Source organism: Gymnoscopelus microlampas, assembly GCF_963454915.1.
Source record: "Gymnoscopelus microlampas genome assembly, chromosome: 3".
NCBI lineage: Eukaryota > Metazoa > Chordata > Actinopteri > Myctophiformes > Myctophidae > Gymnoscopelus > Gymnoscopelus microlampas.
The window spans coordinates 39,315,863-39,341,391 of record NC_139940.1 but is presented as its reverse complement, the minus strand read 5'-3'; the positions used below and the strand labels follow the sequence as shown (position 1 = coordinate 39,341,391).

General features: G+C 40.5%; 2 protein-coding genes across 4 annotated transcripts; both read left to right on the top strand.

Annotated features, from left to right (window-relative positions):
- The first annotated feature begins 2,574 nt into the window (after nt 1–2,574).
- LOC311042581 (uncharacterized protein) lies at nt 2,575–5,195 on the top strand. The gene is made up of 6 exons (XM_084053387.1): nt 2,575–2,677; nt 2,809–2,847; nt 3,233–3,277; nt 3,384–3,506; nt 4,499–4,638; nt 4,942–5,195. The coding sequence occupies exons 1-6, from the start codon at nt 2,641–2,643 to the stop codon at nt 5,179–5,181; spliced, it is 624 nt and encodes a 207-aa protein (XP_083909513.1). The 5' UTR covers nt 2,575–2,640; the 3' UTR covers nt 5,182–5,195.
- A 5,043-nt stretch (nt 5,196–10,238) lies between these two features.
- LOC311042584 (uncharacterized protein) lies at nt 10,239–15,115 on the top strand. Of its 3 annotated transcripts, none has more exons than XM_084053393.1 (6): nt 10,239–10,338; nt 11,460–11,553; nt 12,048–12,077; nt 12,201–12,347; nt 13,454–13,593; nt 13,829–15,115. In XM_084053393.1, exons 2-6 carry the CDS (start codon nt 11,511–11,513, stop codon nt 13,838–13,840), a joined length of 372 nt encoding a protein of 123 aa, XP_083909519.1. In that variant the 5' UTR covers nt 10,239–10,338; nt 11,460–11,510; the 3' UTR covers nt 13,841–15,115. The 3 variants fall into 3 exon arrangements, with proteins under 3 accessions (XP_083909519.1, XP_083909517.1, XP_083909518.1); XM_084053391.1 differs by having other exon boundaries at nt 13,824–15,115; XM_084053392.1 differs by lacking the exon at nt 12,048–12,077 and having other exon boundaries at nt 12,171–12,347; nt 13,824–15,115.
- The last annotated feature ends 10,414 nt before the right edge of the window (nt 15,116–25,529 follow it).

Below are 25,529 nucleotides of genomic sequence, written 5' to 3'. Positions count from 1 at the left end.
GTCATTACTCATTATACTGTAGGCAAACATTTTCTAAAATATATATATTTTTTTATGTTATGTGGTCATTATAATGCCTACTTGTCTTAACAATGCCAATAATGCCAACTTAATGCCAACTTGTTTAACAATGGCCACTACACTTTTTTAATAGGCTACTAGTCTCTGCATCGACAAGCTTTGGTAGGTACTGTGAAGAGGTGTGTGTGTGGGTGTGTATGCACAGTGCACATCCATGCATGTCATGGAAAATTGCCAATGTTGTCAAATTGCCATGGCCATTGCCAATCCATGATAAGATAAAAGCACCAACTCGAGGGGGTGAAGAGGGACAGTCAACGAGAGAGAGTGAGCGAAGGAGAGAGATGTTTCCTCCACAATTTAAATATAAATAACATGGGCTGGGTTGGGTTTTAGCACCCGTGAGCATGAGCATAAATCAGGGTCTTGGCTGCTTATAGGCCTACTTACTCCGTAAGAGCCGTATAAGAGAGAGTCGCGTCACACTTTGATCTCGCCGCAAAGCGGGCTGCTATGGGCTGTAGTTCCAAACATTGGAACTTCCTCATTGTGATAGACAGAGCATTTCCGCATTCCATTCTTACAATGAGAGTCAACGCTAGTGTCGTCGCTCTCATAGTTATACCACACTAGGCCTACTCATACTGGGTTAGGGTACTTCCTGTTTATGGACACTTGAACTACTTACAGATGTCCTGTAGCCACTCAGATGGCTGTAGCAGCATAGCAGTCATCAGCTCCTCAGTCTACGTGCTGTTGTTCCTTTTCCTGCAAGACAAAGCAACGTCTGTGAGTATGGTTAAGTTTGATTATGCGTAATGGCAAATTATTTTATGTTGTTTTGTATTTGCACAGTTTTTTTGTGCTAGCCTAGCTCTTGTACTGTCTGTCTATGCTATGTGTGTAGTATTAGTAGCCTAGCCCAGTGGAAACGTTTTTTAAATGTATTTAAATTTATTATTTTTAAATTTAGAGTAGCCAATTATTTTTTACCTTTTTTTCTCCCCAATTTAGTCGCTATGCCAATTGATTCCTCCTCACACACATTTCTGTGTTGTCACTGCTTTTGTATCCTACTGACTCACCTGCCAGTGAGGAGCCCCCACCGGGAGGACGTAGAGCCTTCGTCCTACACCTCCCGCCCAACACTCCCCGCTGACAGGTGCCGCCCCAGCCCGTAGGAGTACAGGCAATGACCGATATCACCCTGCCCGCCCGGCTTCCCTCCCCCGAACACGGGCCAATTGTGTTCATGTAGACGCTCGACAAAACTTGTTTTTGACCCCTGCAAATTACTTTTTCATCCAATGCACCCCTGAACGACGTTGTTCATTTTTTTAACCGTATGTCATATAACGGCACGTACAAATTTAAATCTTGAGAGAATATTTGTTTTCCATTTGAAATAACTTTATACTTTAACCACATTTAACCACTTGAATCCCATTATACCTATTCTGGGGGGAACATCCGCCAAAAATAGCCGATCTACTTGATCGCGAACGTGACGCCTTAGTACAGAGCAATCCATGTCCTTTTTACTAAGTATAGAGGGTTTAAGTGGTTAAACTGAAGTGATATTCGTAAATTCCACATTTTATCTATCGTAAGTACGTATTCTGGGCACACACTTTGAGAAACCCTGGCCTAGCCTACACAGTAACTCTGAAAATGGCTGTATTGTGCTTAAAGTTTCCCAAAGTTATCAGTAAAGAAAACAAGATCAACACCCTTGCCGTGACGTTTTGGGGAGTGATTAACTGGTGGGATAGCTACTGTAGCATCATTTACCATTTATCATCTGGTCTATACATTATAATTCTTTACCAACGGTGTCACGGTGGTCCACACTGCCCACCATAAAATCTGTTTCTGAGTATGAGAGCTCCTGTAACACCTTAATTTCCCTTCTGGGATGAATAAAGTACCTATACCTAAAGGAAAAGCGCCCTAGTGTAAAGAATTCTCAGAAACAGCCTCATATTTGTCACTCAAAAGCACACTTGTCACCTTCAACAAGTTAACACCCGCAAAACACTGAATAACAGTCAGTGACAGCTATTTTCAAGTGGAGGAAATGATACTCAAGTGTGAGCTGAGTACAGCACTTTGGGAAGCTCTGTGTGTGTGTGTGTGTGGGGGGGGGGGGGGGGGGGGCTGTGGGCAGAAGAGTGTACCCACGGCTGGTGTCAATACAGTGTGGTAAATGACACCATTTCAAATATTCAGAATCAATAACAAATGTATTTCCGACAACACTATATCTGATGGCTGCACACACTAGGAGTGAGTATAACCAATGCCCAGTGGGTATACCTATGTGTATACCCTCCACTACAACACTGTCTGGTTGTATGCAAAACTGTTTCAACAGGAAATTGAGCTTGCCTGAGCATAGCAGACACTACATTTGGCAGTGTGCCTCTGCCTCATTGTCAGAGTAGTGACCTTAGGCTTCTGTGAGGATCCTGTTCAATGAGTAAATGATACTACTACTGCTAAATTTGTGTAAAATCTGTGTGTAAAATATGAATTCAATTAAAAGCTGCTTATTTAATAATAATACAGTCAGAAGACCTGAACTGGTGAACCTCCGTGAGAGCAAAGTCAACCGCAGCAATGAACTGTGACTGTGACTTCACATGCTGTATTGAAGGTAAATACGTGTGCTAGATGTTATAGGCTACCAACTTTTGGCACAATTAGATTTATTGATTTATTTATTTTTTGAGAAACTAATGGGATGAATTTGCATTGCAACTCCACTGGATTACTCTCTGTGAAAAGTGGATGATGATGATGATGATGATGATGATGATGACAAAGGTAATTACATTTTCATTAGGCCTATGTGAATTATTTGCACACACACTTACACATAACACCTTCATAATGTGTTTCCACATTGTGTCAGTTAATGTTTGAAAAGTAAACAGTAACTGAAGCTGTCGCATAATTGTAGTGGAGTTAAAAGGACAATATTTGCCTCCGATATGCAGTAGAGTAGAAGTATAAAGTATCATAGACCCCTGGGGCACCTGGTCGCCAGAGAAAACGTTGGCACTGTATGTTTCTGAAAAGCACAAGAAGCGTTGAAACTGGACGTTTTTAATCCCTTTGGCACAATTATATTTCTTGATTTATTTATTTTTTGAGAGACTAATGGGATAAATTTGCATTGCAACTCCACTGGATTACTCTCTGTGAAAAGTGGATGATGATGATGAAGATGATGACGACGACGACGATGATGAAGGTAATTACATTTTCATTAGGCCTATGTGATTTATATGCACACACTATGTCAGTATTCATATACAGAATTTATGGCTGTGTGAAGTTGCAGTATGTGTTGTTCTCAGTTTTATCTTCAAACACCCCTTCTGAATGGGTGATCAAGAACAAGGACAACTATGTTCTAGTTCTACGGGATGGAGACCAGTTTGGTTATGAACAACTATCCAAAAGTCAGCAGTTGTCATCTGGTAAGATTCCAGCATCTGGACAGTGCTTTATTCATATTTTGATTCAAACGCCTTCAGCTGAGTACAGGAATTGACCATATTGATTAAAATAAGTCTTTGCCAGTGCACCGCTATCCAATACCCAGGTCCTCTACACCCAATTAACATGTTTCTGCTCTGAAAATGTGTGCTTATTTAAATATGTATGTGTTGCTCATATCATTTTAAAAATGTATATTTTAACGCTGCATAACGCTGTTGGACCGATCATATGAAATTTTGCACACACAGATGATGACGACGACGAAGATGATGACGACGAAGGTAATTACATTTTCATTAGGCCTATGTGATTTTTTGCACACACACTTACACATAACACCTTCATAATGTGTTTCCACATTGTGTCAGTTAATGTTTGCAAAGTAAATAGTAACTGAAGCTGTCACATAATTGTAGTAGAGTTAAAAGGACAATATGCGATATGTAGTAGAGTAGAAGTATAAAGTATCATAGACCCTTGGGGCACCTGGTCGCCAGAGAAAACGTTGGCACTGTATGTTTCTGCAAAGCACAAGAAGCGTTGAAACTGGACGTTTTTAATCCCAGAAAAACGTTGCGTGTCAACATGTCTAGATTCGGCCCATGTTGACTTAATTCTACAAAATTACATCCAAAGCATATAACTAACCCTAAACCTAACCCTGAACCTATGCCTAATCCGTGGCCATGACATTGAATGCAATGTGTCAGTGATTTGCACAATGGTGCAATGGTAATGTTTCTTCTCTGGTGATTGGGTTGCCTGGGGGACCCTGGTTAACTGAAGTATATAGGTTTTAAGTGGTTAATGCTGCTCAGCAATATATTGTAAAGTGGCTGCTCAAACCTATTTAACATTTATTTTTGCCAATTTGTCATAACATTTCGTATTTTCATATTGTTTGCAATACTGTAAATCACTGCTGTGCTGTAAAACATTTAATGTTTTTGTTTCCCTTTTCTTTTTTTAGACTGTGTATTCAAAATCAAGACCTACAAAGGAGCAAAATCTAAGGTGAAGGGGAGGGTAGTAATACTCTACGCCACCAAAGTTCACAAATACAAAGTCGTGTGCTTTGATAAACAAGGTGAACTCGAAGTGAAAAGCCTGGTGAGTGTGCAGCAATGCTCAGCACTGCTCTGAGACACTGTTGTGTCTAAACTCTAAACCCATTCACGTCTTTCTTTCTTTTCTTTGGAAGGTTATTATCTTTTAGTAGAGTGGGGCTTAAATAGTGGTGTCAGTGATGGTAGCAAACTGTCCCTGAAACACAAAAATGCTTTAATTAAATAGACATTATAAAATATTAATTATAATAATAATGATAATAATACATGTATAAAGCACTTATCGAAACGTTACAAATTGCTTTACAGAAATGTATAGTTCTCTTCTTTTCCTATGATTCTGTAGGACAGTCTTCCAAACAATCTTCCAAAGAAAATTGGTGATGATGGAGGCACGTTTTTGATCTTGAGGTCCGTGACGGGAATTAAGAAGACCTACACCTTTGTACCATTCCTTTATCGTTCCCACGTCTTGAGATTTGATCATGATGCTAACGACTCTCCGATCAGACTGGTCGTGCTTCCACAGAAAGATGAAGTAGATGAATGTACTCACGTGTCTCTGCATAAGAAACTGATAGCATGATCAAGGCAACATACATTCCCAAAATGCATTTCGCAAATACCGCCATCTTGGATATCCCGAACTGCATTTTGGGTATGCACAAAGCCTTATGGGTGTAATAAGTTCCACCAAATGCATAAAAAAAGGATTTAGTTGCCCGTTGCCGTGCAGCATGTGTTTTAAATCGCCAACCTAAGGCTACACCAAAATAATATGATAAAGAAATACAGAACCAGAGGCGGTCCAAATTGTAATTTGAGGTATTTTTACTTTACTACTGGAGTATTTCCCATTTTCAATATTTTCTACTTTCTACTCCACTACATCTCAAAGGCAAATATTGTACTCTTACTCCACTACAATTACTTGAAAGCTTTAGTTACTAGTTACTTTGCAGATATAAATGATTACATTATAAAACATACTTTAGCATTAACCACCTATTTTATACCTAGGCTTTTTGAAAACGTGTCGCATCGCGACGCGTTGTGAGCTTGCAGATCGGCTATTTACAAACATTTTAGTACTTTTACTTAAGTATATTTTGATGCCAATACTTTTGTACTTTTCCTCAATACATCCAGGTAACATTTTGAACACATGCCTTTTACTTGTAACAGAGTATTTTCATATTGTGGTATTGATACTCGAATTGATACACTCTGCAGAACGAAAATAAAGCTGTGCCATCTATCCATTAATTCACTGGATGTCTGTATGTCTGTATGTCTGTGTGTCTTTTTAGTTTTTGAATTTTATTTATTTGCAAACAAACAAACAAACAAAATGATCTGTCCACCGCCCGACTGATGGACATCAAACTCGGCGTGTGTCACTAATGACCCGGGGAAGTGTTGTGCCGAGTGGGAATTCGGTTGGACCAGCAGTTGTCCAGATCCAAAAATCCACTTCTGTCTGTCGCTGTCTGTGTTAGTGTGTAGGGGGGTGCAGGCATCAGCTTCCTTGATTGGCCCACACAACATATCGGCTTCACGGATTGGCCAAGATTTGCGTCACGTTTGTGCCGCTGCACCAATATAAGTGGCAATATAAGTAAATTGTTCATTAGAACTGAAGCTTGACTTTAAATTGTTATCACAAATTGAATCACCATCACAATATTGGTGGGGGGGAAATCACAATTAAACATTCTTCTATAAAAAAAAAGTTCAGCCCTACTTTTTATTTTATTTTTGGTGATATGTTTCCATTTCATACTGTATGTTGCTATGATCACAATCAACCCATCTCCAAAATTATATCAAATTAAGTTTGGCCCATTATTTGCTAGTAAAGCAAACACTTTCATGACTAATCCAATAACTAATTATATATTACTTTTGAGTACAGTACCTACAATCAGTATCAACTGTAATCATGGTTTACAGTTACCATTTTTATCTATCATCCTTGCTATTACTGATTATGATTATGTCAGCTATTCAGATCGATTCATGCTGGTTTGATGAATCATTCTGTCAAATTCTGTCAACTTCGAGACCAGATCTTCTGCATCTGACAGGAAAAAGAAACAAACCTGTTATACTCATGGACAAAAAAAATATGGATATAAGCTATACTTATCTGTCATTCCCCAACTATTCATTTAGGAATGTATCCTGTACTATATTCATGCGAAAATTGACTTAATGAAAGCGCCATAGAATCGATGTTAGAAAACATTTTAGTTTTTCCGCACAGCTGTAGGCAAAGAATAACCATCAGACTGCAAAGACAAAGATGCCATGAGGTCAAGAGTCCAGGAGAACAATTTGAGTAAAACAAGCGAGAACACGACAGGGTCCCTCTGTTCCATTGTCTCCTCCCTGAGAACACAAGCCTATGCATCATCATTAGCCTATAAGTCAAACTAAAGTCGGGGGAAAAACAACAAGTGTAACTTATTCTGGTACTTTTGTTTCTGGGAACTCATCATCTGTGGTGGCTGGCAGGACGTGGGATACATTGGCCCCCGCACTCACTTTATCCCTGCAACCAGGGTTCATCAATATGTCCATACACGGACAAATGTGTCCGTGGCAAGACTTGTCCTTGTCCATGGCAAATTTGAGATTTTGTTTTGACACATTATGTTCTTATTTTGACCAAATTACTGAATGTCTCAGTCTCCAGGTTTTCTTCAGAATATCTTCTGACACTGATTTATTATGACACTATGACATATTATGAGTCCACCAGTTCAGTGGTTCTCCAACTTTTTTATTTTCAAGGACCCCCATAACTGAGAGTGTACAAATGGGAGTGTACAAATGGAGCCAAATGGAACTCTGAGACTGTACAAAGGGAACCAAATGGACCCGTATGGGTCCATTTGGTTCCATTTGTACAGTCTCAGAGGCAACCAACAGAGGTTGTTGGAACAAGACAGAATCATTCCCCTTTCCTATGTGTCTATGTGTTAATTGAGATGCATAGCTAGTTTATCGTTTTAAACTATTTTGATTGATTGGCGTTTTTGACAAAAATACATACTGTACATGAACATGCTCATCAAACTATGAACCTGGATGTACCTGGAGTTCAGAAAAGACAGAGACAAGACGCCATTAATTCTCCCCCTTATAGTTGTTTCTATGGGTGAATTGAGATTCATAGCTAGTTCATAGTTTTCATCTATGAACCTGCACCTGGCTGTGCCTGGATGAGTCATTCACATTCACACGTACATGTCCTTCAGTCCTTCTTTACCCCTTTCGCCACAACCTGGATTTCAACATTATTCCTGTCCGATCTCACTAAATGAGAGCTTCGTGATAGCAATACTCCACATGTGGTTGAGCTCAGCCTCTAGAGGTCACCACAACACAGTGTATCATCTCTAGTCGAATAGAACTTTAGTCACTTTGCCAGCCAATACAACACTCTCATGCACACTCTCATAACCTTAAACACAAGGCATACATGTAGATTCACATAAGCCTTTAACCACGTTCACTCTGGCGTCCCTATTTTGGGTATGTCATTACTCATTATAGGCAAACATTTTCTAAAATCTTTTGAAAATTGTTGGCTTTTGTTTCACGTTGAAAAACGTTGAGCAATTTGAAAATATGGGTTAAGTGGTTAACTCTTACTTACTGACTGTCACTGAAAATGACTCATTTAATCACCCAGCCTTTGGGCTCCAGTACAACAGTAATAGTGCAACAACCTGAATCAACATAATATCAGCACATACACAGGCAGCTGCAGCCCATAGAAAAAGGGGCACAATGCCTACCATTTAAGTGAAACTGCTTTCTGCAGTAATTCTAAGTCTCAATTGACACCAAAGTGAATGAGTATTTCAGATTGTACATTGCCATAATTCTCTAGTGTGTATCAGCCATGTATTTATTTATAACACAACTCAAGAGATAAGGATTAAGATTTAATTCACCCTCCGGTTTAACCAAAAACATTGTTGTCCAATTCATTATAATGCCAACTTGTCTTATAAAAGGTTAACAATGGCCACTACACTATTTTATAATAGGCTACTCCATTCCAGTCCAAGTGTAGAAACAAACAGAGGGCCAACTGCCATTGTCAGGAGGTGTAATGCAGGGCTAGTGTAGTGTGTTAATGACATATACCAAACCCTGTCTATACCGTACACAAAAAATAATGATATGCAATCATTCTTTATCTGTCTTGATATTATGAACAACTATTTGAACAAACTGGTATGAAATGAACATTGAGGTAGGAGACCATCACAAATAAGTTAGCCTCAAAGGGTTTTCCAAACAATCAAATGGCTATAGTTTACACTACAACTGTTTTATATCATAGCTGTGGAGTAATATAACAAAATGTGTTTTGCAAAATTCAGCCTCCTGGTGGCAGTATAACAGGCGGATGTGAACAGTTTCACGTTGATCGGGCCAACGGTGAACACGTGGCCAATGAACACGTTTCCACCCTTCTGGCCACGTATGTCTGTCGCTGTCTGTGTTAGTGTGTAGGGGGGTGCAGGCATCAGTTTCCTTGATTGGCCCACACAACATATCGGCTTCAAGGAATTGGCCAAGTTTGTGTCACGTTTGTGTGGCAATATAAGTAACACGTGGCCAATGAACACGTTTCCACCCTTCTGGCCTTCGTCAGTATCCGACCTTCTAGCTGTCGATGCACTTTTGGATCATTGTCTTATTTGGATTAGTTTGCCTGTTATAATATGGACTGATCCTGCCTGCCTCACCTATCTGTCAGCCTTGCCGTTGTCCAACTTGTCCCTGTCTTACCTTATTAATACATTCATTGTATTGTGTGTGTGTGTGTGTGTGTGTGTGTGTGTGTGTGTGTGTGTGTGTGTGTGTGTGTGTGTGTGTGTGTGTGTGGGCGTGGGCGTGGGCGCGTGCACGTGTGTTCAAAGGGAATAGGTTTAGTTTCAACACAGGTAGGGAACGGTTTTCCTTGCATAGATGGGTGCAGCTGTGCACCCAAACAAATAATGTCTGACACTATGGGTCGTATCTTGGTTCTCAAAGTGGGGTCCGGGGACCCCCAGGGGTCCTTGAGGGAGTTCCAGGGGGTCCCCAGCTTGATGATGGATAGTTAGGAACCAAATGGACCCTTATGGGTCTGTTACTCAGAGAGTGTACAAATGGAACCAAATGGACCCGTCATTTGTACACTCAATATAAATTGGGGTCCCAGAGATAGAAATGCCATTAAATGGGGGTCCGTAGCCTAATGCATGTCAAATTGGGGGTCCTTGAAATTAAAATGGTTGAGAATCACTGCTTGAGCCCTAAAAATCTTCCCTTATGTGGGGTCCCTGGCATATCTTTTCAAATCGGGGTCCGCGGGCTAAATAAGTGTCAATTTGGGGGTCCTTGACATGAAAAAGTTTGAGAACCACTGCTATAAAAGAGAGGGTTCCGTCACGCTTTGATCTCACCACAAAGCGGGCAGCTATGGGCTGTAGTTCCAGACATTGGAACTTCCTCATTGAGATAGACAGAGCATTTCCACATCCCATTCTCAATAATGAGAGTCTATGCTAGTGACGTAACTCTCTCTTCAACAGGTCTGGGCCTAGTCATACTGGGTTAGGTACTACTTCCTGTTTACGGACTCTTGAACTACTTACAGATGTGTAACCGCTCAGATGGCTGTAGCAGAATAGCAGTCAGCGTGCTGTTCATTGTCCTGCAAGACAAAGCGACGTCTGTGAGTATGGTTAAGTTTGATTATGCGTAATGGCAAATTATTTTATGTTGTTTTGTATTTGCACAGTTTCGTTTGTGCTAGCCCAGCTCTTGTACTGTCTGTCTATGCTATGTGTGTAGTATTAGTAGCCTAGCCCAGTGGAAACTTTCTATTGACTCAGGGCACGCCTGTAAATTACTTTTTCATCCACGGCAACCCTGAACAACGTTGTACATTTTTAGAACGTTGTTACTAGTCATATTACGCCACGTAAAAATGTAAATCTTGAGAGAATATCTGTTTTCCATTTGAACAGATTGAAAATTACTTATAATTTAACCACATTTAACCACTTGAATCCCAGCATCCCTATTCTGGGGGGGAACATCTGCCAGAAATAGCAGATCTACAGGCTCAGAACGCATCACAACGTGACGCCTTCTGAGCTTCTAGATCGTCTACAAGGGATTTAGTGTAGAAAAAGAACACACCAGTTCTCCGAAACAGTTTTGTAACTCAAAACCACACTTATCATCTTCAACAACAACCGCAAAACACTGAATAACACAGTCAGTGACAGCTATTTTCAAGTGGAGGAAATGAGACTCAAGTGAGAGCTGAGTACAGCACTTTGAGCAAGAGGTGAGGCTACTACATGTGGGGAAGCTCTGTGTGTGTGTGTGGGGGGGGGGGGGGTGTGTGGGCTGTGGGCAGAAGAGTGCATGCACGGCTGGTGTCAATACAGTGTGGTAAATTACACCATTTCAAATAGTCAGAATCAATAATTAACAAATGTATTTCCGACAACACTAAATCTGATGGCTGCACACATGGAGTGAGTGAGATAACCAATGCCTATGTACTGTATATACCCTCCACTACAACACTGATTGTATGCAAAACTGTTTCAACAGGAAATTGAGCTTGCCTGAGCATAGCAATCACTACATTTGTTGTGACCTTGAGGCTTCTGTTGTGTCAATATGCGGGATCCTGTTCGTTGTGGAAATTATACTACTACATCTACATTTGTGTAAAATCTGAATTTGATAATGGATGTTGGGTGTAGGTGGGATAGTAGAGAGAAGAGAGACATGGAAGTGTAATTGTCATTCGAATCTGCTTATCTAAAAATAATACAGGAGACCTGACCTGGTGCACCTCTGTGAGAGCAAAGTCAACCTACAGCAGCAATGGACTGTGATTGTGACTGTGACTCTACATTCTGTATTGAAGGTAACGTGTGCTAGATGTTATAGGCCAGTGGTTCCCAAACTTTTTAGCCCATGACCCAAAAGAGAAATGTGATGTCTCCCCGGGACCCAAACCGGTGAAGCAACGCGTCGTGAGCTTGTAGATCGGCTATTTTCACTTTCACTTAAAAGTTAAATGTGTGGACTTCATGGAATTTCTTTTAATTGTTTTAATTATATTCATGAAATTCTTTAGAAAAAACATTTCTTTTATGAAAAACATTTAAAAAACATTTGAAAATCTGTTGAAAAATAATGATTAAAAATAAAGGCAAAAAAGGGGGGATATTTACTTGCAAACCACAGAAATCGGTCCACGACCCACAATTGGGTCCCGACCCACTGTTTGGGAAACAGTGTTATAGGCTACCACCCCTTTGGCACAATTAGATTTCTTGATTTTCTTTGTTTGTTTGTTTTGTGAGAAACTAATGGGATGAATTTGCTTTGCAACCCTGGATTACTCTCTGTGAAAAGTGGATGAGGATGAGGATGACGATGACGAAGGTAATTACATTTTCATTAGGCCTATGTGATTTATTTGCACACACTACGTCTTTTTTATTCATATACAGAATTTGTGGTTGTGTGAAGTTGCAGTATATGTGTTGTTCTCTGCTACATCTTCAGACATACAGAGCGACGGTTTTAAAATATCAAATCATGGACCCGCTCGTGAACGGTGGATCAAGAACAAGAACAACTACGTTCTAGTTCTACGGGATGGAGACCAGTTATGTTATGAACTACGAACCAAAGCTCAGCTGTCGTCATCTGGTAAGATTCCAGTACCTGGACAGTGATTCAAATGCCTTCTGCTGTGTACAAGAATTTTCCACACTGATTAAAATGTGTCTTTTTTTGAGCCAGCGTACCCCTATCCAATACCCAGGTCTTCTACACCCAAATAACATTTTGGCAAAGTTTCTGCTCTGAACATTTATTAAAATATTTATTGTGTCACTCATATAATTTAGAAAACGTCACCATCATAATGCGTTTCCACAATGTATCAGTTCATGTTCGCAAAGTACATAGTAACTAAAGCTGTCATATAACTGTAGGGGAGTAAAAATGACAATATTTGCCTCCGATATGCAGTAGAGTAGAAGTATTAAGTAGAGACCCCTGGGGCACCTGGTCGCCAGAGAAAACGTTGGCACTGTACGTTTCTGCAGAAAAACGTTGCGTGTCAATGGTCTAGATGCGGACCATATTGACTTAATTCTAGATTTATTTTACGTTCAAAGTATATAATAACTAACCCTAAACCTAACCCTACCCTAATCCGTGGCCATGACATTGAACATTGAATGCAATGTGTCAGTGGTTTGCACAAATATAGTACAATGGTAATGTTTCATCTCTGGCGATTGGGTTGCCTGGGGGACCTTGGTCAACTGAAGTATATAGGTTTTAAGTGGTTAATGCTGCTCACTCAGCAATATATTGTAAAGAGGCTGCTCAAACCCATCTAACATTTAAGAAAAGGAGAAGGTGCGCTTCCTCTGGATGCCTTTTTGTTTAGGCAGTGGGTTCTCAGCTATAAATATAACTAGATTCAAATACTACTGAAGTGGAAAAAGTGACAAAATGAAGGATGCAAGACTGGCTCTGATAAACAATTCTCATTTATTGGGAACGCTTGACGTGTTTCGGCCTCAGCCATCCTCAGAGCAGATTTTATGTTCTGCTCTGCTCTGAGGAAGGCTGAGGCTGAAACGTGTCAAGCATTCCCTATTTAACATCTATTTTGCCGATATGTAATAATATTTTGTATTTTCATATTGTTTGCAATACTATAAATCACTGAGATACAAATCTATCTATCAAAGGTGTGCTCTAAAAAAATGTTTTTCCCTGTTATCTTTTTGTTTGTTTAGACTGTGCATTCAGAATCCAGACCTACAAAAGAACAAATCATGCAAAGAAGGGGATTGTAGTAATACTCTACGCCACCAAAGATGACAAATGCAAAGTTGTGTGCTGTGATGCCCAAGGTGAAGTTAAAGTGGAAAGCCGGGTGAGTGTGCAGCACTGTTCAGCACTGCTCAGTCTGTTGTGTTTAAACTCTAAACACATTCACAACTTTCCTTCTTTTCTTTGGAAGGTTATTATCTTTTAGTAGAGTGGGGCTTAAATATTGGCGTCGGTAATACATTTATAAATGTAAAAACAAAGTTACAAATTGCTTTACAGAAAACTTAAATATTCTCATATTTATAGGTTTCTTCTTTTCCTATGATTCTGTAGGACAGTCTTCCAAATGAAATTGGTGATGATGGAGGCACGTTTTTTTTCTTCTTGAGGAAGAAGGGAATTTGCAACACCTACAACCTTATCCCATTTAGTTGTTGCTCCCGCGTCTTGGGATTTGATCATCATGCTAACGACTCTCAGATCAAACTGGTCACTCATGCACAGAGTGATGAAGTAGATGAATGTACTCTCATGTGTGTATAAGAAACCTCATATGTTGAACTGATAACATGATCAAGGCAACATACATTCTCAAATAATGTCGCAAATACCGCCATCTAGGATATCCCAAACTGCATTATGGGTATGCAAAAAGCCTTATGGGTGTAATAAGTTCCACCAGCATCTCAGCCGCTTTGATAGGCTTTGGCTGTAGTGCGATGACGGCAGGATGACACACACGGACGATCAATTCAGTAATTTAATTTGTTTGTCAGTTTTTTTAGAAATATTTATTAGACAGTGATATTGTTGTGTCAAATGCATTAAAAAAAGGATTTAGTTGCCCGTTGCCGTGCAGCATGTGTTTTAAATCTCCAACCTAAGGCTACACCAAAAGAAATACAGAAGCAGAGGCGGTCAAATTGTAACAAAGTACATTTACTCAAATACTGTACTTTTACTGTACAATTTGAGGTATTTTTTACTTTACTGGAGTATTTCCCATTTTCAATACTTTCTACTCTACTAAATTTCAAAGGCAAATATTGTACTCTTACTCCACTACAATTATTTGAAAACTTTAGTTACTAATTACTTTGCAGTTACTAGTTACTTTGCAGTAAAAGTACTTTTGTACTTTTACTCAAGACATCCAGGTAAAATGTTGAACACATGCCTTTTACTTGTAATAGAGTATTTTTATATTGTGGTATTGATAGTTAGTAAGTAAAATATCTGAGTAGTTCTTCCACCACCACTGGTCAACTGGTCATGGGTTGTCTTTGTACTTCTGCTTTTTTCTGACAGTAATAGGTCTAATACTAACAATAATATATGCAAACAAAATGGTTCCTCTTTTTCACTTAAATGCAGTATGAACAAATACAAATAAAAAAACATTTGTTGAGGTCATTTCCGAGTACAGCAAAATATGCTTATAGAGAATGAATGTTGCTATCCTATCACTGCTCCTTATGTATATCTCTGTTACTATATCTGTCTCATTCCATTGCCATTGTTCTAACCATGCATCTTATGTATATATTTTACTCTAAGCATATCAGATCTGTTTTTTTACACCTGTAAACCTGTGAAGTGACAATAAAGAAGTTGAATTTGAAGAAGTTGATTCTCTTTTTGGATCATTCTGACATCCAGGGTAGAATTCAAACCCTCACAATTCCTAAAATTGCTAAAATTAGACAGAGACCAATCCACAGAAATGTCAGCGCCAATACTCCACTCTGCAGAATGAAAATAAAGCTGTGCCTAAAATAAATCTATAAATATATCTATTAATTCACAAATGCTGTCTTTCTGTATGTATGTCTGTGTGTGTTTTTTGTATTTATTTGCACACACACAGACAAAGAAATCTGTCCCGGGCATAATCCAGGCACCGTCCGACTGATCGACATCAAACTCGGCATTTGTCACCACAATGACCTGGGGAAGTGTTGTGCCGAGTGGGAATTCGGTCGGAACAGCAGTTGTCCAGATCCAAAAATCCACTTATGTCTGTCGCTGTCTGTGTTAGTGTGTAGGGGGGTGCAGGCATCAGCTTCCTTGATTGGCCCACACAACATATCAGCTTCACGGATTGGCCATGATTTGCATCAAGTTTGTGCCGCTGCACCAATATAATTGGCAATATAAGTAAATTGTTCATTAGAACTGAAGCTTGACTTTTAACACAAATGTAATCACATCACAATATTGGTCGGGGGGGGGGGGGGGGGGGGGTTCTGAAAATCCAAATATTCAGCCTTACTTTTTCTTTTGGCGATCAAATTAGGTTTGGCCCGTTGCTAGTAACAGTGTCATTACCAGCAAAGACTTTCATGACTAATCCAATAATAAATCATGTACTACCTTGGAAAGTAAAGTACCTAAAATCAGTACCTTCATCAACTTTCATGGTTTACAGTTACCATTTTGTATCCATCATCCTTGCTATTACTGATTATGATTATGTCAGCTATTCAAAACGATTCATGCTGGTTTGATGAATCATTATTCTGTCAAATTCTTAATATCCTAATATTTACGCTGTGGGGAGACTATAGCCTCATTTTCAGAGAAGATTTCAACTTCAAGACCAGATCTTCTGCATCCGACAGGAAAAAGGAAAAAAAACGTGTTCTACTCATGGACTAAAACATATGGATATAGGCTACCTGTCATTCCTCAACTATTAATTTAGGAATGTATCCTGTATTATATTCATGTGAAAATTGAGGAAAATGAAAGCGCCATAGAATCAATATTAGAAAACATTAGTTTCTCCGCACAGCTGTAGGCAAAGAATAGCCATCAGACTGCAAAGACAAAGATGCCATGAGGTCAAGAGTCCAGGAGAAAAATTTGACTAAAACAAGCGAGAATACGACAGGGTCCCTCTGTTCCATTGTCTCCTCCCTGAGAACACAAGCCTATGCATCATCATTAGCCAATAAGTCAAACTAAAGTCAAACTAAAACAACAAGTGTAACTTATTCTGGTACTTTTATTTCTGGGAACTCATCATCTGTATCGTTTCCCTGGCTCCTGATGGCTGGCAGGATGTGGGATACATTGGCCCCCGCACTCACTTTATCCATGCAACCACTGGGGTCATCAATATGTCCATACATGGAACATAACGTCAGATCTCTCACAAAAAGAAAAAAAAAGAAAAGCTATTAAAATATGCTATCTAACGCAAGGCGCACGTTTTAAGCTGTGGCGGACCCGGGGTGGAGTTATGACATTTTTCTACTGTACCATTCATCCTAAGATATCATAACATCATAGAAAAGGTAAGAAAACTGTGGTCCAAAATTCCCCTTTAATGCCCCAGCTGACTGTACCACTTTCTCCTCTGTCTCTTTCTTGTCAATATGTAGACACCAGTGTCTCTTTCTTGTCTTGTAGACACCAATGTATTTTGTTGATATTCTGAATTCTCCCCATCTTTAAACCAATCCAGTGACTTTGATTGGTGCAGGCTGAGCTGATCGGATTGTAAATACCATAATTCATTTATTTCACTGCAGATAAGTCTGTATATTAAATTTGAATCATCCTTAAATTCTATGAATTCTTTCAATGGACTAAATTAATTGATGGCGTTCCTGCCCTGGCATTTGGCCTTTGAGCCTTCATAAAATGGACAACATCAAATACCAAGTGGCCCCTAAAATGCCGAAATTCCAGGCCTGCCTATAATGGTCCATTTGACCATCTTCAAATAACCCCGAAGGTCCTTCAACCCACTTCGAGGACCACAGCACTAGTAGTATACATATAGGGCTTGCTCTGTTTCTGGTAATATTTGTACTGTATGTCCATGGCAAAAATAGATTTTTTTCAAACATTTCCACCACAAGCCAGCATGGCGATGAACCCTGCCTGCAACCAACAGAGGTTGTTGGAACAACACAGAATTATTCCCCTTTCCTATGTGTCTATGGGTGTATTGAGATGCATATAGCTTTTTTGAGCGGTGCAACCGCTCCTATAAGAGCGTTTAGGACCCATCCGTGGTGAAAGTTTTTCTTTCCGTCGTGAAAATGTGTCTTTCGCTGTGACGCCATGCTGTGGAAAACACGCCCATAGGCGTGTCTTCCCAGCCATAGAGCTGGGAAGGGTGTGATTATTTTTTAGCAGGACGTGCTGTGATTGGCTAGTGAGAAACATGATGAAATTAACTTAAAACTTCGCAGACGCGCTTTGATTGGCTAGCGAGACGCATGATGAAATTAATAATAATGTAAAAAATGTAAGCACGTCACTTCGCAGGACGTGCTGTGATTGGCTATCGAGATGCATGATGAAATTAATAACTCATAAATATCACCGCTCACTTCACACTGGGTGTGATTTTTGAGTGGTGCCAACCACTTTGTCCGTGTGTCCGTATGTCCGTCCATCCGTATGTACGTCCGTCCGTATGTCCGTCCCTATGCTTGAGCACGGCTGATTGGTCAAGCTTCACGTGACACGTGACAATATGTTGTCACGTGTCACAACATGTTGTTGCTGATTGCAACACAAGGATGCAACCAGTTACACTTTCAAAGGCACCACTCTCTTCACACTGGGTGTGATTTTTGCGGTGCCAACCGCTCTACGTTTGACTCTGTCTGCGTGTCCGTCCGTCCGTTCGCCTGGGATGAGCACGGCAAAGAAGCAACACATACAAACACACGCACACACACACACACACACACACACACACACACACACACACACACGGACTTGGAGATTGCCTATGCCATCTCTCCTCTCATTGGCCACACGAGCCACTGGTTATCAAAGAGGGGTCCAGGGACCCCCAGCGTATGTTATGTCCGTCCGCCCGTATGAGCACGGGATGAGCACGGGGCTATAACTCCAGTTTGCAGCATGCCACCAACTCCAAATTTGGTATGTGGACTTAGACCACCAATAGGGACGAGCATGAATTGCTGAAGTTATAAAAGAGGGGTCCAGGGAGGGACCCCCAGCGTATGTTATGTCCGTCCGCCCGTATGAGCACGGGATTTTAAACAGCTATAACTCCAGTTTGCAGCATGCCACCAAGTCCAAATTTGGTATGTGGACTTAGACCACCAATAGGGACGAGCAAGAATTGCTGAAGCCCCGCCCCCTCTGTCTTCCCATTGGCTGGCCTTTAAACAGCCATAACTCTAGTTCGCAGCATGCTACCACGTACAAATTTGGTAAGTGGACTCAGACCACCAATAGGGACGAACTGAAATGAGTTAAGCCCCGCCCCAAAGGCACCGCTTCCTTCACACAGGGTGTGATTTTTTAGCGGTGCCAACCGCTCTACGTTTGACTCTGTCTGCGTGTCCGTCCGTCCGTTTGTGTGAGCACGGGATGAGCACGGCAAAGAAGCAAACAGCTATAACTTCAGTTTGCAGCATGCCACCAAGTCCAAATCTGGTATGTGGACTTAGACCACCAATAGGGACGAACTGAAATGAGTTAAGCCCCGCCCCAAAGGCACCGCTTCCTTCACACAGGGTGTGATTTTTTAGCGGTGCCAACCGCTCTACGTTTGACTCTGTCTGCGTGTCCGTCCGTCCGTTTGTGTGAGCACGGGATGAGCACGGCAAAGAAGCAAACAGCTATAACTTCAGTTTGCAGCATGCCACCAACTCCAAATTTGGTATGTGGACTTAGACCACCAATAGGGACGAGCATGAATTGCTGAAGTTATAAAAGAGGGGTCCAGGGAGGGACCCCCAGCGTATGTTATGTCCGTCCGCCCGTATGAGCACGGGATTTTAAACAGCTATAACTCCAGTTTGCAGCATGCCACCAAGTCCAAATTTGGTATGTGGACTTAGACCACCAATAGGGACGAGCAAGAATTGCTGAAGCCCCGCCCCCTCTGTCTGCCCATTGGCTGGGCTTTAAACAGCCATCATTCCAGTTTACAGCATGCTACCAAATACAAATTTGGTAAGTGGACTCAGACCACCAATAGGGACGCACTGAAATGAGTTAAGGCCCGCCCCAAAGGCACCGCTTCCTTCACACAGGGTGTGATTTTTTAACTAGTTTTGATCGATTGGCATTTTTGACAAAAATACATATACTGTACGTGAACATGCTCATCAAACTATGAACCTGGATGATGTGTCTGGAGTTCAGAAAAGACAGGATCAATTCTCCCCCTTATCGTTGTTTCTATGGGTGAATTGAGATTCATAGCTAGTTCACTCACTTTCACTCTGGCGTCCCTATTTTGGGTATGTCATTATAGGCAAACATTTTCTAAAATCTCTTGAAAATTGTTAGTTTTTTTTATGTTTAAAGGGCAAGACCACTTTGGTAGAGGTTTGGGTTGTGTAGTTACCTTGCCATGATGTAACTCCAAAGGTGGGCAAGAAATAAAAAATAATTGCTCCATTGATTAGAAATTGATAATTCAAAATATGCTCCTCATTGACTTACATTGTACGGTAAAACTGCTCTCAAAGTCACTCTTTTAGGACAAAAACGAACGCAAACAAAGTTGATTCAGACAATATAGAACATCACTAAACCCAGTACTGTTTTTTTTTTTAAATAAAAATGTCAACTTCCTGTTGATTTTGCCATTTTTAATAAGTAGAAAACCCGGACTGGATCGGCGGATCCGGATCCAGATCTTCAAATAGTAAAATCAACAGGAAGTTGACATTTTTATTAAAAAAACAAACAGTACTGGGTTTGGTGATGCTCCATATTGTCTGAATCAGCTATGTTTGGGTTCATTTATGTGCTAAAAGAGTGACTTTGAGAGTTGTTTTACCGTACAATGTAAGTCAATGAGGAGCATATTTTGAATTATCAATTTCTAATCAATGGAGCAATTATTTTTGATTTCTTGCCCACCTTTGGAGTTACATCATGGCAAGGTAACTACACAACCCAAACCTCTACCAAAGTGGTCTTGCCCTTTAAGAAGAAGTTCTGTTTTTTATATATATATATTTTTCCCCCCAAAAAAACGTTGAGCAATTTGAAAATATGGGTTAAGTGGTTAACTCTTACTTTCTGACTGTCACTGAAAATTACTCATTTAGTCACCCAGCCTTTGGGCTCCAGTGCAACATCAATAGTTCAACACGGTGAATCAACAGCATAGCAGCACATACACAGGCACCTGCAGCCCATAGAAAAAGGGGTAATGCATGGCTAGTGTAGTGTTAATGACATATACCAAACCCTGTCTATTAGGGGTGGGACGATATATGGGTACCTCACGATACGATATATATCACGATATTAGGCCCACGATAACAATATAGGGATGCAAATTATCGATCAATTCATTAATTGATAATTGATAACCTTATCAACCGATTAACCGGTTAACTGATAAGCGGCGTTTTTTTTTTTATCTGAGAATCTTAATTTCAGATTAAAAAAAAAATCCAAAAAAAAAGTGCTTAGGAGCCGCGATACAGCCTTTTTCAGTAAGTTAAACAAGAAGTGAATGGAGCAGAAAATCTTCAAATCATCATATCTTGGGTTCTGAACATTTAAAAAAAAAACTTTTTTTTTTTTCAATTAATTGTTAATTGTTTGATTTAATCGGATAATTTCTTAATCGATTAATTGTTAACATCCCTATAACAATATATATCACGATATTCAATATATTGCGATATATTGCGATATCACGATATTCGTTATATATTGCAAGAAATTTCACCAACGATATATCACGATAGTCCTTGTATTCAATTCATAAACACATAAAATAGCACCAAACAGTTAAAAATCATCATTACACAATTACAATCACAAACTAAAATTTTTAAAAAAAAAAAGATTATTTTTAATATCGATTTAAAAAAAAATAATATTGATTATTTATCGCGGGAGAAAGTATCGTGATATATCGATATATCGATATATTGTCCCACCCCTACTGTCTATACATACAAAATAATGATATACAATAATTCTTTATCTGTTTTGACAGTATGAACAACTATTTGAACAAACTGGTATGAAATTACCATTTATGTAGGAGGATGTCACACAAAAGTTTGCCTCAAGGGGTTTTCAGAACAATCATATGGCTATAATTTACACTACAGTTGGTTTATAGCATTTAGTCACTGTGTAAGAGCTAACATTAAGGTAAGGATGAATAGGCCTGACAGAAAATGCTTGGGGACAAGAACACGCGTGGTGCTAACACCCATGCATGTGCCCTTTGATTGATCGAGGATGTGACCAATGAAATTGCGCGAACTTCACTTCACTCCTGCGCAAAAAGTGTTGGCTGAGGACCATATATAACTTGTGGTGTAGTGGTGGTGCATACTGTATAAAGCAGGCATATATGGCATGTGCAGTAACAGTAGGCTATCTAACTTTGAAGAGTGATTTAGCATAGTAGTCACCTAAATAGTGAGTGATACCGACCAATGTTGGGAGACAGTAACCAATTAAATTGGGTCGTTTCATTGTAGTTCTTCAATACATGTCTGATTTAACAGCCAAGGCAACCTCTGCATATTTTGATTTGACCATGATTGACTGCAGACTGCAGTATAATATAACTCTAGCTATCTACTGTAACTGTAATTTACATACATAGACCATAATGCCCAGGTGCTCTCAATAATGTTTGCCTTAATAACTCTTTTCCTGCCATTGACGAGATTTCTCGTTTTTCTCTGCATGGCTCAGCCAGCCATCGACGAGAAAAACAAGTTTTTTAAATTTTTCGTTTATCACAAAGGAAGCAGGAGATAACGCGATGCGAAGATTTTCTGCTCCATTCACTTCAATGTTAAAAAATAAGACAAAATTCACATTTTACCTATTTTTGCAATGTATTGTCTCTGGCAGGGAAGGGGATAGATTGTGTATATACTCAGGCAGTTAAAGAGTTAAGTAGTTTCTTACTTTGGAAAGGTGTCCCTGCAGGCTACAGAGCAAAATAGAAAAAGTGCTCCTCAGAGCACAGGTCTCCGCCAGGTCAGGTAGGTTATTGTGGCCTCCTGGTGCCACTATAACAGGCCAATGTGAAAAGGGTAGCATTTCTTCCTCGGCCTAGTGGGAATGTCCGTGCAAAATTTAGGAGGCTTCTTGTTCATCCGGGTCTGGATGACGAGAGGCTGCACGAGGACATGCAGACCTCCGTAGCTTCAGAAAGCAGAGAGGAGATGCAGACTGCCATAGCTTCAGGAAGCAGAAGGGCCTTGAAGTCTCACTTGGAGAACTCACGCTCTATGAATCCTTTGTCGCTTGGAGCTCTTGAGAACTTTGAACTCTTCTTTCACTCGCTCTTCTCGCTCTTCATTTCTCTTTTTTTGCAGACGGAGGGGAGAATATGGATGAAGATTCTATTGATAGACTGTTATGCATATGAAGGAATTTGCATTGATTTATGTTGCTAAGGTTAATACTGATCTCCTACATAGTAATCAGTGTGTAATTAATGCACAGGCTTAATTAGGGGCCGGAATGTAGGGGCCAAATGGGTTTTTTGTATTTGTATGCACTGATTGATGTGATAGATGTAGGCACCGCATTGGCACCTTATTGGGGGGTGGCCTCCAGCGGCTATAACTAATGGCACTCACCTGCTCACCCTAAGGCTGGTTTGACCGTGGAGGTAGGGTGAGCTGGATTTGTGAGAATTGTGAATTGCTATCAGCCGCAATAGCCCACCATAAAGTCTGTTTCTGAGTATGAGATCTGCTGTAACACCTTAATTTCCCCCTGGGATAAATAAAGTACCTATACCTAAAGGAACAGCGCCCTGCGTTAATAATTCTCAGAAACAGCCTCATATTTGTCACTCAAAACCGCACTTGCCATCAGCAAGTTAACACCCGCAAAACACTGAATAACAGTCAGTGACAGCTATTTTCAAGTGGAGGAAATTAGGCTCAAGTGAAAGCTGAGTATAGCACTTTGAGCAAGAGGTGAGGCTACTACGTGTGGGAAGCTCTGGCTCCCCGTAGCAGCTCGCATTCAGTTTAAAACCCTGGTGCTAGCCTATAGAGCAGTGAAAGGAACAGCTCCTTCTTACCTCCGGGTTTTGGTCAATGCCCACACCCCTGCCCGACCACTCCGGTCGGCCACCTCGGGGCGACTGACTCCCTCGCCACTCAACGGTCCTTCTGGTCGATCGACACGGTCACGACTTTTTTCTGTTCTGGCCCCACAGTGGTGGAATGAACTTCCCACTGATGTCAGGACAGCAGAGTCACTGCCCATCTTTCGCCGCAGGCTGAAAACCCACCTCTTCAGGAAACACTATCCTTCCTCTTTGCCTGGCCTACTTGTTGTTAACTAGTTGTACGAACTCTTGTTTTATTTTTTGTATTGTTTTATTGGATCTTGTTTAGTCGACTCACTTATTTGTTTTAGCTCGTGCTCATTTGATTTTGCCATTTTTGTCTCATCTGTTTAAGAAAGTAGGTAGCTGATATATTGCACTTTTACCTTAGCGCTAGGTATACTCTTGGTTGCTTGTTTTTGCAGGAAATGTACTTAAAACTTCTGGTGATTAGTAGTTTTCGTTCCCTACCTATGTTGAATACACTTATTGTAAGTCGCTTTGGATAAAAGCGTCTGCTAAATGACTGTAATGTAATGTAATGTAATGTGTGTGTGTGTGTGTGTGTGTGTGTGTGTGTGTGTGTGTGTGTGTGTGTGTGTGTGTGTGTGTGTGTGTGTGTGTGTGTGTGTGTGTGTGTGTGTGTGTGTGTGTGTGTGTGTGCAGGGTTGTGGGCTGTGGGCAGAAGAGTGACACCCGGCTGGTGTCAATACAGTGTGGTAAATGACACCATTTCAAATATTCAGAATCAATAACAAATGTAAATTTCCAACAACACTAAATCTGAGAGAGAAAACGTGAGAGAGCAGTTGTGAGGTTCCTGAGAAGGAGACCTATCTTTATCAAATATGGACCCCAAGCCCATGCATTCCCAGTAAGAAAAAGAGTGGTGGAGCTGAAAAGACAAGAAAAAAAGGCCTGTGTCTGTCCTGTGGAGGAGGCTGTTTCAAAATGACTGATATTCAAAGCCCCCAGTCAGTCAAATATGCTGCTTATGCTGCAGTGGGCTCAAACAGTCCACTGTTGGACATAACTGTACTGATATAATATTGAGTTATTTGTGTGTTCCTCGGGATTATAATACTAAGCATTGTATTCTCACCAGCCTATAACACGCTGTAAAGATTTAGCTCATAACATGACACAATTGGTAGGCTATTCTTATGGCTGAATACCGATTTGTGAGAATAGTGGACAAAATCTGTAGGAGTAGCAGCAAACATTGTTTTGAAGAAAATTGAAGGAAAAGTGTGTGTGTGTCTGTGTGTGTGTGTGTGTGTGTGTGTGTGTGTGTGTGTGTGTGTGTGTGTGTGTGTGTGTGTGTGTGTGTGTGTGTGTGTGTGTGTGGTGGGAGGGTGGGTGTTTGTGTATTTCTGCCTTACACTTCCTTATTGCTACAGATTGCGCGCAACCACCAACAGAGATATATCACATTTTGCTTAGCAGGTTTAATTATCTACTGTAGCAGTAATCTAATCAAGCCAGGAGAGGAAAATACAACATACTGTAGTGTACAACACTATTTGTGGTAAAGAGTTACTTTTCAGGTCTATAATACCGGTAAAATGTCTGAACATATTTATGCTGTGCCAGACCCGACACAGACGGTGATATATAAAGAAAGAAGACCGAGAGATGGAAACAGAAGCCATAGAGGTGACAATTTGGACAGGGGACAGTTGAAGCTGAGGAGACAGGACGAGAGAGGGGAGCACATCTACGAGAGCCTGGATGATGTTAGAGGTCGTGACACCATCGCTGGACCACAGGAGGTCACAGCAAAAAGACAGCCTTGGCGTGAGTTTGACAAAGTTGTGAATTGTTGTGAAGGTGATTTCTTGGTTGCAAAGTGGAAAAAGAGTTTAATGTCTTGTTACAAAATGTCTTTCCTGCAGCAGGGAAAGATGTTATCGAGGCAACTTTATCTATCCACAAGTTTCCGAGGGTGTTGTGGGCATCACTTCCTGTCGATTTGA